Source organism: Mycetomoellerius zeteki, unplaced genomic scaffold (genome assembly GCF_001594055.1).
Source record: "Mycetomoellerius zeteki isolate Tzet28-1 unplaced genomic scaffold, Tzet1.0 scaffold49, whole genome shotgun sequence".
NCBI classification, from domain to species: Eukaryota; Metazoa; Arthropoda; class Insecta; order Hymenoptera; family Formicidae; genus Mycetomoellerius; species Mycetomoellerius zeteki.
In genome coordinates, this window is record NW_017257489.1 from 720,588 (window position 1) to 734,496 (window position 13,909).

Here is a 13,909-nt window from a genome sequence, read left to right on the forward strand (position 1 = left end):
TAGTTACTGTTATTATTATTATAGCAGTAATAATCATAATTATAGTAATATATAATTATAGTTACAAACATTTTTCTCTCTGTGTACCTACGGAATTATATACACTGAATCAAAACTATACGTAAATACAATAAAATATTCATTGAATTATGAAAAAATAATGAAAATTGGTCCAATGAATTCTCATAATGATTTAGATTATAAAACTATTCCTAAAATTCATTGCAAGAATGAATATATAGTTGTATAAATGAATCCAGTTATTGTATCAATGAATTAACTACATTAAGTCGGACATTGATTAATGATCATTCATTGGACAAAAAATGAACAAAATTTTTTTCAGTGTACATGATAATATATTATTTCATCGGAAGTTTCTTTTCACTCGTTCTAATTTGTATATTTCGAGTAACTTTAATGAGAGTATACGACGATATACAGCGCGTATTCGAACCACTTTGTATTACACTCGCGCGCACAACATTAAACAGAAAGAACTCAGAGCAGTCTGACGTGAGTCATCGAGTTGCCTGGTAATATTTTTTATCAGACATCTCTGAAATGATACATATTTGTAATAAATGTATGCATATTTTATGATTCAGACATCGGTTTCACGCTTTATCCAATTTGATAATTTTAAATCAATATACAAATATACATAAGCAGTAAAATGTCAATAGTAAACAAATCTTGTTATATACAACAATACTTTTTATTTGTTACTGCTTACGTTATTGTCTCACGTCCTCTACTGTGATTGGCTGATGGGCTCACATTTTTTTGTGTACCATGCTCCTTACAATTATCAAGTGTGAATACAATAAACCATAATGATCGAGGTGATCAAATTGAAGGAAATTTCAAACGATTCTATTTTTTCTTTGCTTTTTGTGTTAGGAATGAACTGCTATCCCTTATTTAAAATTTATAATATACTTTGCTGATCTCTTTTTCTGTTGGTTTTCCTTATTTATTTTTTAATTGTGACACTGAAGACATTTAAAAAAAAACAACGTAAGTTACCTTTCTCATGATTCTTTATGGTCTGTATTTAATATGATATTTAAATTTATATTCTTTGAATGTCTGAAGTAGATAAATATTTGCTGATTCTAATTTTTCATTTTGCACGCAACAAGTGACGATTGAGACACAGTCAAAGACAGAAGTCTGGAGTAATATGACCTCAGGCATATTGTGTTCGATCAAACGCGCAAAAAATATAAATTGCATTTAATGAATGAATAAGCGTGTCTGTGACGTAAACAAGAATTTTGCTACCAAACTATAGTTTAATTCGTAACCAGTTCTTGACCGTCCCATCTTCCGGTGATCGCTCATTCGTGCGGAGTATACAGGTTTCGATTGACGTCAAAGTCTGCTTTGTTGAATTGTTCGGTTGCTATTTTTAGCACGATAAAGAAGTGGAAAAATTTGTAAAAGTTTCTCCTTTTTATATTAATTAACATTGTTGCGCATTGAAGTGGCAAAAGTTTCAATTACTGCTGTAATAATACCGGAAAAATTCTCTACTTAAGAATTTCTCACTTATTTTTATAATAATCTTCTAAAATAGATGCCAAAAGAATTTTCTTAACTTCAGAGGGAATTCTTGTGAAGAATAAATCAGTACCACATATTCTTAACTTATGAGAATAAATTAGTAAAGTGGAATTTACCTTTAAGAATAATTTTTCTCAGAATTTTTACACGAATTGAAATACATTTCGGAAATATTGAAAATGTCTATATTTGTACAGAGTACACGAAATTTGAGGAATGAGTTCACAGTATATTAAAAATAATGAAAATTGAAAAGATTAGATAGACTCTTATACAAGATAAGACATTGAATATCGCAGTATTTCGTGTTTCTTTGTGACAGATTTTCTAACTTGAACAGTCGTCCTCTTTAACAGTTAATATCTCGATTCACGGGGCAGAGTGACACTTTTTTTTGTCAAATCTTTATTTTTAAGCGAGGTATTTAGTAAAAAAATTAATATAATTCATGCCTAAATATATATTACAATGTGAATATCTCAAAAATTTATATACCTCCGTCATATCGCGATTAATTTTTCTTTTTCTAGCCTTTTTTTTATCTTCTCATTCATCGTCTCATTGATCTATTAAAGTTTTGCTAAACACTGCACTGCGCATTATTTAAACTCCTATAGGTCTCCTTTTCTGAGATAGTCGACAAATGTCTTTTTTTTTGCAAAGAAACGTATTGCTCTCTAGAAAAAGTACAGAAGAGTCGCGGCAGATCGTTAATTTTATCAAGAATTATAAGTTTGACTATGTTTTTAGTTTCAAAAGATATTCTAGAAATATTGACAGAAAGATAAAAATATTAAAAAGATTTACAAAAGTATACATATAATTCTCTTACTTTTAAAACAATTTTTTCTATAATAATACAATGGTATTAGAGAATAAAAAACGCCAATTAATAATCATAAATGTTAATTAATTCGTCGTGGTCTTTAGACTTTTAATAAATCATTATTAAGGATTTACGTCAATCGATTATTTAACGGCAATTCTTTAACGGCGGCACTATAATGGCCGCTTTATATCTCTTCTGCATTATGAATGAGTGTATGACGTACAAACTAATTCAACACGTGTAGCTGCGGAACTGTCCCAGTATTCTTTCAGAATGTCGTTTCTCATAAAAGTTACCAATAATTGGTGACTTCAATGAGCACTCTATTGTTTTGTCTTTATTATTTTGTTATATTGTAATTACATTACGATACGTTATCTTTGATGCATCATCCCATTAGAGTCCCAAGGAAGTCTGAAGTTTACATGACGGTGTATACTTCATTCGAATTAAAAAATTTGTTTTCCAACTTTTTAGTATCGGTAGTGTGGTTCGTAATATTGCGTGTGTAATATCACATCGTCTCTTATCAGAAATAACGTTAATTAACTGTCTTCGACGATAAGCCCACTTATGAAACATCGACACCAGGTATAACACGCAGATACCGTTGTTCCAGCAATAGTGATTGCGTGATGCATTATCAATACTAATAGTTGACTGTAATGAAATCAAGGCTAATCATCGCTGGCGTTTTTGCTGAGCAATAATGCGTAACACGTTAATTAATTTTAAATTTTTTCAATATTTTCGAGGACAACTTGGTTTTTTTATGACGCGCTGCGTACAGCAATTGACTGGGATGTCCTTGACTAATGTTTACATCTGGAATGCTCCAATTTATGTTCCGCGGTCTATTTATGTCATCTATTAGGAGATACAGAAGTCTCTTTCGTTTCCTTTGTCTCTTCTGTTGTAAACCGTCGCGGTGGACAAACGTATCTCTATCTTAGGAGCCATTTAGGTGAGTGTTCGCAGCAGCAATTCAAGACGCGATTCATTTACATTCTGTTAAGAGCGTGTTGTATTGTAATCTAATTCCAAAAATGATGGCAAGAGATTAAATACATTAAAAACAGTCATATTTAATTTCGTCTCCATTAAGCGGCGTCTACAAAGAAATTTTAAGGCGTAAAACTTGAGCTTTAAACTCTAAGCCGTAAGAAATTGATCACAATCGAATGTGAGGAGAATACTCGACGATGATCGGTCAATTTCTTAGTGCTTAAATTTTACTCCTTAAAATCTCATTAGGCTAGGTCCACAACCTTGCTTTAAGAAACCTTAAGTCATAAGCCGAAAGAGATTAAGTGACAATAATTTCTGTCTTTAAACTGATTTTACACAGTCTTTAAGCTTTAACCGTTAGACTTAAGCAATTGAGCAAAATCCAATTCTTACGGCCTAAAAGCATAAGTTCTGTTGTCGATATATCGTCATTTAAAGCCATGGCACGCACTTTCCGTAACAGTAATCATAAGACGAGTCTCAACTAGTTGAAACTCGCCTTATGGATAAGTTACCTGCTATTTCTATTTCCATTAGATTACATAGATCTAAAGCAGTATCCCGATTGGCTCATCGGCTTAAGTTCATATCTTAAGGTTACTGTTACAGAAATTTTTCTGTGGGGGCCCTTACAACTTAAAGCTTACGGCTTACCCCGGATCTACAATAGGGTTTTAAGCCATAAGAAATGGGCGAATCACAGTCGATTATTCCTCTCGGATTCGACTATAATTGGTCAGTTTCTTACGGCTTAAGTCTTAAAATATCTATTGTAGATCCGAACTTACAGCCTCTTAAAGCAAGATTGTGGATCTAGCCTTAGTCCGGATCTACAATAGATGTTTTAGGGCCACTGTCACCAAGCTCAGTTGATCTAACTAGGCCAGTTAGTCCATCGGAATCGACATCAATCGCATTTGTCATTTTGTTTGAAGAATTAACAGATTGGTCAATTCCGATGGATTAATTGGCCCAGTTAAGTTAACTGAGCTTGGTGACAGTGGCCCTTAAGCCTTAAGCTGTAAGAAATTGACCAATTAGTCGAATTCAAGGAGAATAATCGACTACGATTCGTTCTTATGGCTTAAAGCTTAAAATTCTATTGTAGATCCGAGGTTATAGACGCCGCTTTACATCTCACATAGATTTTTTCGATTCCACGTAGCATAGACGGTATTGAAGTTCTCAATCTGATTGTGAGAATGATTCGTTAAAATGCAATGAGAATTCGTACGAACTTTCAATAGTTATTAGACGTTATATCTGCCTACAGCTTTCTAATTTTCTATCGTATAATAAATGACAAAAAGATCGTGATAAGATCAAAGAGGATGACTGACCTCCCTCGGCGCGGATGTTGCTAACATTATGTTAGTCATCGCCATCTGCGTAGACTTTGATCTGTCGATAGCGTTGTTCTCATGTGCAACCTTCGCAACGTAAATGCCTTCTTCCTTAGTCGCACGGAATGGAAAAAGGGTAGGATGGCCAGGGGAGCGAGACAAAAGGGACGCGTCACGGTGCCGGTCAACGGCAACGGACTTGCAGTAGCGGCTTTTTAGCTCAGTTCGGTTCGAGTCGTCGCGGGCGGCGGGTGCATCGCAAGGTGTAAAGCACCGCTCGTCTCACCGTTTCCCCACCGCACCGGTCGCTTCCTGCCGCGGGCTTTGTTATCGGAGCGTATCCGGTGGGATTCTAAAACCCGCGGTGCGTCGCGTATGCTCGGGAGTACGCCGCGACACGTGCGATCGTACGGGTCGGGTGCGTCGCGTCTGTCACTCTTGATCGTCTCATTCGCACGTTGTACTCGTGATCGCTTTGTGCCAAATCCGGAGATGCGCCTCGTTACGTCTCAGGGCTAGCTTCGGTATCCGCGGAGAAGTTTCTCCAACGACGGCAAAAGGAAACACCGCGAAGTCCGACAATAATGTAAGAATCAGTGTGCATCAAAATTATTCTATTCTTCGCTCTTTTCCACGAAAGAACGGCTGCGTTCAGCACTTAGTGATTCTTTAATACGATTGGTTCCTATACTTAGATTTTGCGAAGAACTAAAGGCAAGAACGAATCATATTAAACACTAACTGATTCATTTTCTCTGCTGAACGCAGCCATTATATCTGAAGAGGCGGTTTAAGTTCTGTGATTTTCGCTGTCAGATTTGTTGAAGTGGAACCTTCGTAAGAAAGAGATTATTTTTTAAATGATTCTATAAAAATCTATTTGTGTATTTCCTGGAAAAAACTTGGTGATTTTTTTTTCTGGTTGTGAGTTTTGTTATCGGAACGCAATATGGCGGCTCAAGTGTTTCTTATCGTATAGAATGAATTTCAAAACAATAGAAATAGTTATGTAAAAATATGCTGATAAAATAATAATCGTCATTGTAAAAAAGTCTGTTATGATGATGATCAGACAATCGATCAGAAATTGTTCGTAAAAAGTATGTATTGTCTTGTATAAAATATTAATTTGCAAGTCAATTTTATATTTATATCTTGTTTTTCCTTCTGCTTTACATGTATTTTTATTAAACATGATCTTTTTGTGCCCAATTGGTAGTCGATATTATATATTAATGTTAAGAAATTATAGATAAATGCCAGTTTTTGCGTAAATGTTTTAGCGATCTATACTATATTGATTTTATTTTATTTTTTTTTTAGTGGAATGAAACTATAAATCGATTAGAGTGAATTATATAGATACTGTATTAGAAACTGTAATTAATTATTCATGTTTTGCTTGTCGTATTATACTGCGATGAGACAGCTTAATTTTAATATTTATATAATCATTTTAATTTTTAGTATACACGATTAATTGGATCATTGTGTCCTACACGTTTCTCTTCGAAAAACTAGAACTACTAGAAGTATCAAGTGATCAATTATAACATTTATATAAAATTTATTTAAATATACAATCTTACGAATACTTTCTAAAAATGTTAATGAGGGGCTATTCTCTCTCTCTCTCTCTCTCTCTCTCTCTCTCACCTAATCAGCGAAGAAATCAGTCAATGAAGCAATCGAGCATTCATTATTGAAATAAAGAAATCATCTGAAATCAAACAAAAAAGTATCGTACGCGCGTCTCGAATTGCTTCCGGAAAACAAAGGAAATCACTTTGAAATCACGTTGAAATGAATATAAGAAATCGGAAATCATTTTCATCAGTGATTAATCTCTTTCGGCTATTAAAATATACGTAAGAATCACTTAATAATTTTTGTATATTTGTTAGAGTGATGAAAATTAACCCCGGACATGATCTGGGAAATTGTCGTGTATACTAAAGGATTAATATGAAAAATATGACCAAATAATATTTATACATGGAAAGGACGGTTTTGCTGAAGTATCTAAAAATTTAGCTAGACATAGATCTGAAAATAATTTTGTTGAATATCAAAATAATTATGCAGGATAAGGTGACTAAGAAGACAAAGAGGGATATTAAAAAAAAATTTAGTATTGTGTAATTAAATTTTAATAGATAAACATTTTTTTAATAATAGTTAACGAATATTACATTATTATGTTTGTAAACAACTAACACTTAATGTATAACATCACATGCGATTACAACAAAGATTACGTCATGTTACGAAATTACATTTTATTTTTTTTTTAAGTTGTATTTTATTTCTACTGAATGTATTTTATGGATAATATTTAGGATTTTAAATAAAAAATCATAAAAATTTTTACATATTTGTTGAAAATTATATTTCACATACTTATTATTTTCACTTACTATTTCACATTTATTATTTTTACACTTCAAAGAGGAACAATTTATAATCGTGTTCTTAATTTGGGACAAAATTTGGGACGAAGAGTTAAAATTTAGGACTGTCCCTCCTAATTTGGGAAGATTGATCACTAAGATTTTAAAAACTTGGTGCTAGAATGTTAAAACTTATTCGTATAAAAAATGAAACTAACAAAGACTCCTAATAAATCAAAAGAAATTGGAAAGAATAAGGACAATAGGAGTCAGGCGCAGAAGACGTCACGCAAATAATATACCCATAAAGAGCGTAGTAAAACTTCTTTATTCTACTAAAACTTATTGCTCATCATTGAGATTCTTATATAATTATTTTGATGTCCAACACAAAATTATTTACAGATCTGTATTTAACTAAATTTTTAGATACTTCAGCAAAAAATCGTTCTTTCGATGTTCCGTATAAATATAACATTTTTTCCTTTTCTCATCTTAGTATTTACGATTTATTCTTTTAACATTTTTTTGCAATCTTCCGTGAATCGTATTGAATCATCATAAAATGGGATTCAAAAGAAGTGTAATTTTTTAGAAACTTGCAGAAAAGAAACTTGCATGCTTAAATTATCATAAAACAGAGTAGGTATACAATCTTAATTCTTGATTGTGAATCTTAATTGTCTTGATTCTTGACTGAATTGAAAGAAGCGTAATTTAATTCTTATAGAAAAAAAAATTTGCAAACTTTAAATTTTAAATAGTTTCACGGGTTCTACGTAGAGAGCTGGTATCACAACGTCAGCGAGTAGATTTGCTATCGAGTCAAACTTGCTACGGAAACATAACTCATAATACGGATATAATTTTCTCTTTCTCCCCCTCCCAAAAATCAAACGCTATATTTAACATGTCTTGCGAAGTGCATTGCATCATGTGGGCGATATTGCAGGTTGTGAAAAATCGACGATTACGGAATTTTTTCGCATGTTACCTTCGCGAAAGGTGATTCATCGATCTCGAAACGTTGCGAAGGAAAACGCGCGCGGTTGATCGAACGATTGGCGATCGGCATTTAGAAGAAAAGGACGGAACAATCTCGTTAAAAGATGAAGCATGAGGGAAATTGCTCGACGGCAGAGGATTCCAATGGAATTTTGTTGCAACCTAGGAAGAACTCGGCGGTGCGGCTGCAGATCGTCCCGACGCAGCCGAAGACGATCACGCATCTGCCGAAGAGGCCCCCGGTCGACTTGGCATTCACCGATCTTACGTATAAGGTCCGAGAAGGCCGCAAAAATAGTGAGTATACTTCTATCTTTATTTATTATTGATATCGAATAAAATATTTCACAGTCGAATATCGTCTGATATTGCGTTGTCTGTAATTAAAACTGGCGTGTTTTAACTTTTGATTGAAGCAATTGGGTTAATATGGCGAAATGTTACGGAAGAATTGAATGTCGAAAAAAAAGGAAATTTCTCCGTTTTCTTTTATTAGATCATTGCTCGGGTTATCGTGACATCTTTTCATAATACCACGTAAGTATAGAACATTTCGCACGTTCATGCATTTCGCTGTCTAATGCCCGTGTCACACTATGCATTGGAGATTGAAGATTGCGAATTAAAGATTAGAATTCGACCAGTCAGGTAATTTTAAGTTTAATCTGTTTCGTTCTAATTGGCTGAATTCTAATCCTCAATTCGCAATCCTCAGTCTCCAATGCGTAGTGTGATACGGGCATAACGTGCAACCAAGGAGCGTCTGTCTCTGCTGAGCATATTTAGCATATTTGTTTTCAACAAAATCTGTTGAACTATGAAATTTAGGCTTTATATTCCAAATAGTTACATCATTTTTTAAATAAGCGACATATATAATGTTTTTGCGATTATCATACTTTATACGACATATTTTTTACTGATATTTAAAGAATCAAGATGACTTTATTCTGTTGATTCTTCGCCAGAATGAATCAATTAATTAGAATATATTCATACAATTACAGCTCCTAATAGTATTTTATAGAATTGTGTAGAATGAGGAATCAATTTTTCTTTATATTCCGTAATCGTTGCAATTTAACGAATATTGTTTATCTAAATCGATCTGAGACTTTCGTAATCCAGTCCAATGCGTGACCGACATACTTCAGGTTAGCATTAATTGGATAATATTCGATTGGGCAAGTCGATGAGATTTAAAAAAAATCCACGATAAAACTTGGCTGGTAGAAATGGAAAGAAAAGCTAACATTCAGAGCGTAACATAACATTTAGTATCTAGTCGATTAGGCATTAGCTGGATATGATAGTACATTATTATAGAATACAGTGTAGCGTCACACAAGAAAAAGTGAAACCGCAGAAAGATTATTTTGTAAATTACACGGTATGTGAATGTACTGCGCCCTTGAACTGCATTCCAAATGTTACATTATTCGACTTCAGCATGATGAAGTTTTTCTAGAAAGCATTCGTCTGAGTTCTCGCTATATAATTACCATAATTGCTTACTAAACATACGTAACTAATGGAAATTAGATAGCTTTCTGTTGAGCATCCAGAAATACTCGCAAAGATTACATACATTATTTATTTCCGTATAAAATAATTTGCTTAATTGTGTATTGTAAAATCTTCATAATATAGTACACACAGAGAAAAAGATTTCTTTGGATTTAATAAATTTTATTGTATCCAAATAAATTTGTTATTTGGAATGGTCCAAACAAACCAATGTTTAAATCAATAAGTGCGATTGTTTGAATTTGAAACAATGTATATCTTTGTTTTAAATACATTATTTGTTTGAACAGATAATGTCTATCTTCGGCATTCGCGTGATCAAATTGTACTGCACAAACATAATTGATATAGCATATAATGCTGTTCGTTTAATCTTGTTGTTAGACGTATAAGCCATTGTTTTCGTAATTTCGGCCAAAAAATATAATGGTTGATCTAAGAAGGCAATTATTTGCACGGATTTCTATCATAACCTCTACCATAACCTCTATCAACATATTATATTTTGCCATTTTCAAACAAATAATTTGTTTCATTGTTTGTATTTATTGTAACCAAATAACATATTATTTGATTGAAAGATATTACTTCAAATAATAATGTTATTTCTGTCAAACAATAGAGGTTTCTCGAATGAAACAACAAAATTTTTATTCAAACAAATAATATTTCGTACAAGCGTATATTGTTTCAATAAAACAAATTAACATTACGTTAACATTACGTTAACTTTCATGCTGATTGTAATACAGGTTAATAAATATCTATATAAACACAAATTACAAGTTATTTTCGAAGAGTACAGAAGCGTATTTAATGTCCAATGAAATTATTTTATTGTGGCATTTTGTTTTTATAAAGGGCAAAATTAAAATTTTAAATAAAACTTCCTGTTACAATTATTAATAGAACCTGATGGAATTTCAAAATTGTAATTTTATTAGCTTGTATGATTATTTCGCGTAGATAGAATAGAATATGCAAGGAATTTTCAATCAATATTTTAACGCATCACTGAATGTTCGTGCATAATAATTCGTCATTGGAATTAGAAACGTTATAGATCGAAGCTTTATCTCTTGAAAAAAGAATGAAAATATTTTCACTTTTTTTTTCAAGATTGACTCAATTTTCAGTCTTTTGGAGTGAGATTTTATTCCAAAAGATTTAGAGAGTATGATATATAAAAATAATTTGTAAAAATAATTTGTAAAAATAATTTGACTATTTTTATGATTATTTTATTTTATTGATATATCTATTAGAAATTGAACGATCTATTCACTCTTTTTCTTTCTTTCTTTTCGTTGTTTGAATTGATTTTAATTTTTGGTTTTCTCATTTCTCTGCAGACCGAAATTTATTTTTATATCTTAATTGGTTTTTATAACTAGATTAGCTGTGTATAATTTGTTTTCGAGTTATACGAAAACAGAATAACAGAATATAATGTCGATTTAAAAACTTTTTAGAAGCAACAATGTGTTCTCTATTATGCAACAAAATATCGTTTAACTTATTCAGTGAAAATGTTATTTATCGCATAACTATCTTCCTAGCATCGACTAATTATCCGATATTACATGGTTTTTAAAATGTATCACGTGTTGAATATCCGATGCGATAGCAGGTAATTTCGTTGTTCGAGAATACCCGAGCCGTGAATATCTTTCAAATCATTTACACATACTCACCAAAAAGAACCTCCAGAACGAGTCCAGGATTTTCTTTTTTTTTTCTCCATCTTCTCGTATACAGGAACCAGCTGGTGCTGGTCGTATGATTGCAAACTGGTTTCCGATGACATTGACCGTCGAGTGAAAGTACACTGCTCGCGTGCCAAACACGTCAAAGAAATGTATGTGCAAAGAAGTGCAGCACGACGCAACGGCGTGGCAATGGGCGCGGATTCCGCGTATTCCGCGAGTACAGTCCCGGGTACTCTTATCATCGTGATATAGCACATGAGAGAGATAAGCTGGAATGCGGCGCACAAAAGAGAGACTTGTGAATAGCTCCAATTCATACTTTAAATTAAACATAAACGTCTAGCAAGCTGTCCTATACTACATATTCGTTATGCGATTCACGAACGCAAGCTAAACAATACCACCTGTTGTGTACAGTACATGCTGTATCTGTGCTACAAATCGATAATCTAATTGTTACCACACTTTTTATGTGTTATAGGAAGTCATACCGAACATATATGCACAATTCATTTGCTCTAATGCCCTTTGTACTGCGGTCAGACTATATTTGACACGCGACATTTCGTTACATATTTTATGTGTCATGGGTATACATATATAGGTATAACGTTATAGATTACGTTGTATATTCCGATTATTTATAGACTGAAAACGTGATGCATTTATCTTGCTTTTTTTTCTTATAGCTCGCATGAGAATACTTCCGCAACGAATCGGTCTTTGTGGTACTACATTGAAAAAAAATATGGTCAGTTTTAATAAATATTTAGTTCAATATTGCCAACTAAATATTTATTAAATATAAAGATATATTTATTTGATACAAGAAACATTAATTTGATTTAACAATCATTTTTTTTACTGAACACAAATATTTATTTACTGTAAGTAAATGTTTAGTTGGCAGTATTGAACTAAATATTTATTAAAATTGACTATATTTTTTTTTAATGTATAAAAAGAATTAATTGGAGATTAGAATTGATCGTTTTCAATGCTGTTTATTGAAATTTTTGTTATGATAAAATCAAGTTATTGGAGAATCGCGATGGACAATCGCCTTCATCTCTTTATTTTTATTCGCGTGAGCGCAACCCGACATTCTAATTCATAAGTAATATGAGTAATGTGCATGTGTTTCTCCGAGTTTCCGATGAGGAATCCATTATAAAAGGAATAATCCGACGTGCTCGTTTCTTACGAGTATAGGGTTAGTGATCGCAATTTTGCAGGAAGGCCGATACAGCATGATATCTCAGACGTTTCCGATGTACATCAATTATGTACGTCCGACGTACGTCGATATACCTATAATTTTTGAACCCAAAGAAACACACAAATCTCAATTTAATCATACGCGTGCATCTCAAATGCATCTAAGATTATTTTAGAAAAAGTTTTAGGAAGTGGATGATTTTCTTCAAGAAATGAGATACGTTTCTCTTTAATGTTACTCGAAAATGAGATTTCTCTTTAATGTTACTCGAAACGCTTGAATCGATGTGCATGGCCGATAGATAAACGTACAATAACAATATCGAGCGGTAAACATCATTGGAAAGTCTTTGTTCCGTCTTATCGCGCACGCGAAATAAATCGCTTCACTTGAAATCATAAAATTTTATTTCACCGGCATTATCCGCAGATCATCGTTTCACTTTGGATATTCTCGAAATTCTGTGAAGAGGAATCGCACTTTAAAGTGTAAAAATTGAGTCAGTCTTGAAAAAGAGTGGACCAACTTTTATGCATTCCGTATTCATAATCAGACCTTGTACTTAAGGCTTCCTTAAATTTATCTTTAGATGCTCAGTAGCCAATGAAATAATTCGTGGAGTATCTGAAGATAAATTTAAGGAAGCCTTAAATATAAGGTCTGATTATAAATACGGCATTAATCTTTAAGAGTGCGACTTTGGTTCAGAATGACAATTCACTCTAAAAAGTATCAGAGATTATTTTTGATTTGAATATCAGTCATTCGTTTTTTGATAATTAAACAAAAACATCAAATAAATTATTTGAAGCAGATCACGAAGATACGCGGTATCGATCAATCAATGTCATTATCGTGCTATCGAACGTAAAAGTAAAAATATTCATTGTATATGTAATGCACCAGTAGGTATATCATCAGTGTTGTTGGAACAGATACCGTTCGAAAGATATTTAGATATAGATATAGGTATTGTGTGGGAAAAGTATTTAGATATAAGTATAGATACATTTTTTTACAATTACCTAGGTATAGATACAGATATAAATAAAAAGTATCTGAAAATTTAGGTACCTTTTTTAGGTACTTTCAACAAAAAAAAAGGAAAAATGGGGGAAAAGAGGAAAAGTAGAAGTAATAAGCAACGTAAATTAAATATCACATTTTATTTGTTTATTTTAACAAAACCCAGACTATAACATTAAAATCGGTTTCATTAATAGTTTTAAATAAAAATCGAGTATTATTTAGTTTTACATGCATATGCATATCTACAAAATTGATAAATCATAAAATTAATTCTACTCGTT

At 32.4% G+C, this 13,909-nt stretch overlaps 1 protein-coding gene across 3 annotated transcripts in view; it reads left to right on the plus strand.

Moving 5' to 3' along the window:
- The window catches only part of LOC108727425 (ATP-binding cassette sub-family G member 4), a 40,068-nt gene that overhangs the window by 8,001 nt on the left and 18,158 nt on the right, over positions 1 to 13,909 (plus strand). The window contains exons 1-2 of one of the 3 annotated variants that reach the window (XM_018455546.1): positions 4,987 to 5,335; positions 8,092 to 8,441. In XM_018455546.1, the coding sequence (XP_018311048.1) occupies positions 8,249 to 8,441 (193 nt within the window). In that variant the 5' untranslated portion in view covers positions 4,987 to 5,335; positions 8,092 to 8,248. Of the gene's footprint in view, positions 1 to 4,986; positions 5,336 to 8,091; positions 8,442 to 13,909 lie in introns of those variants that run through there. The other 2 variants (XM_018455548.1, XM_018455547.1) reach the window with 2 other exon arrangements.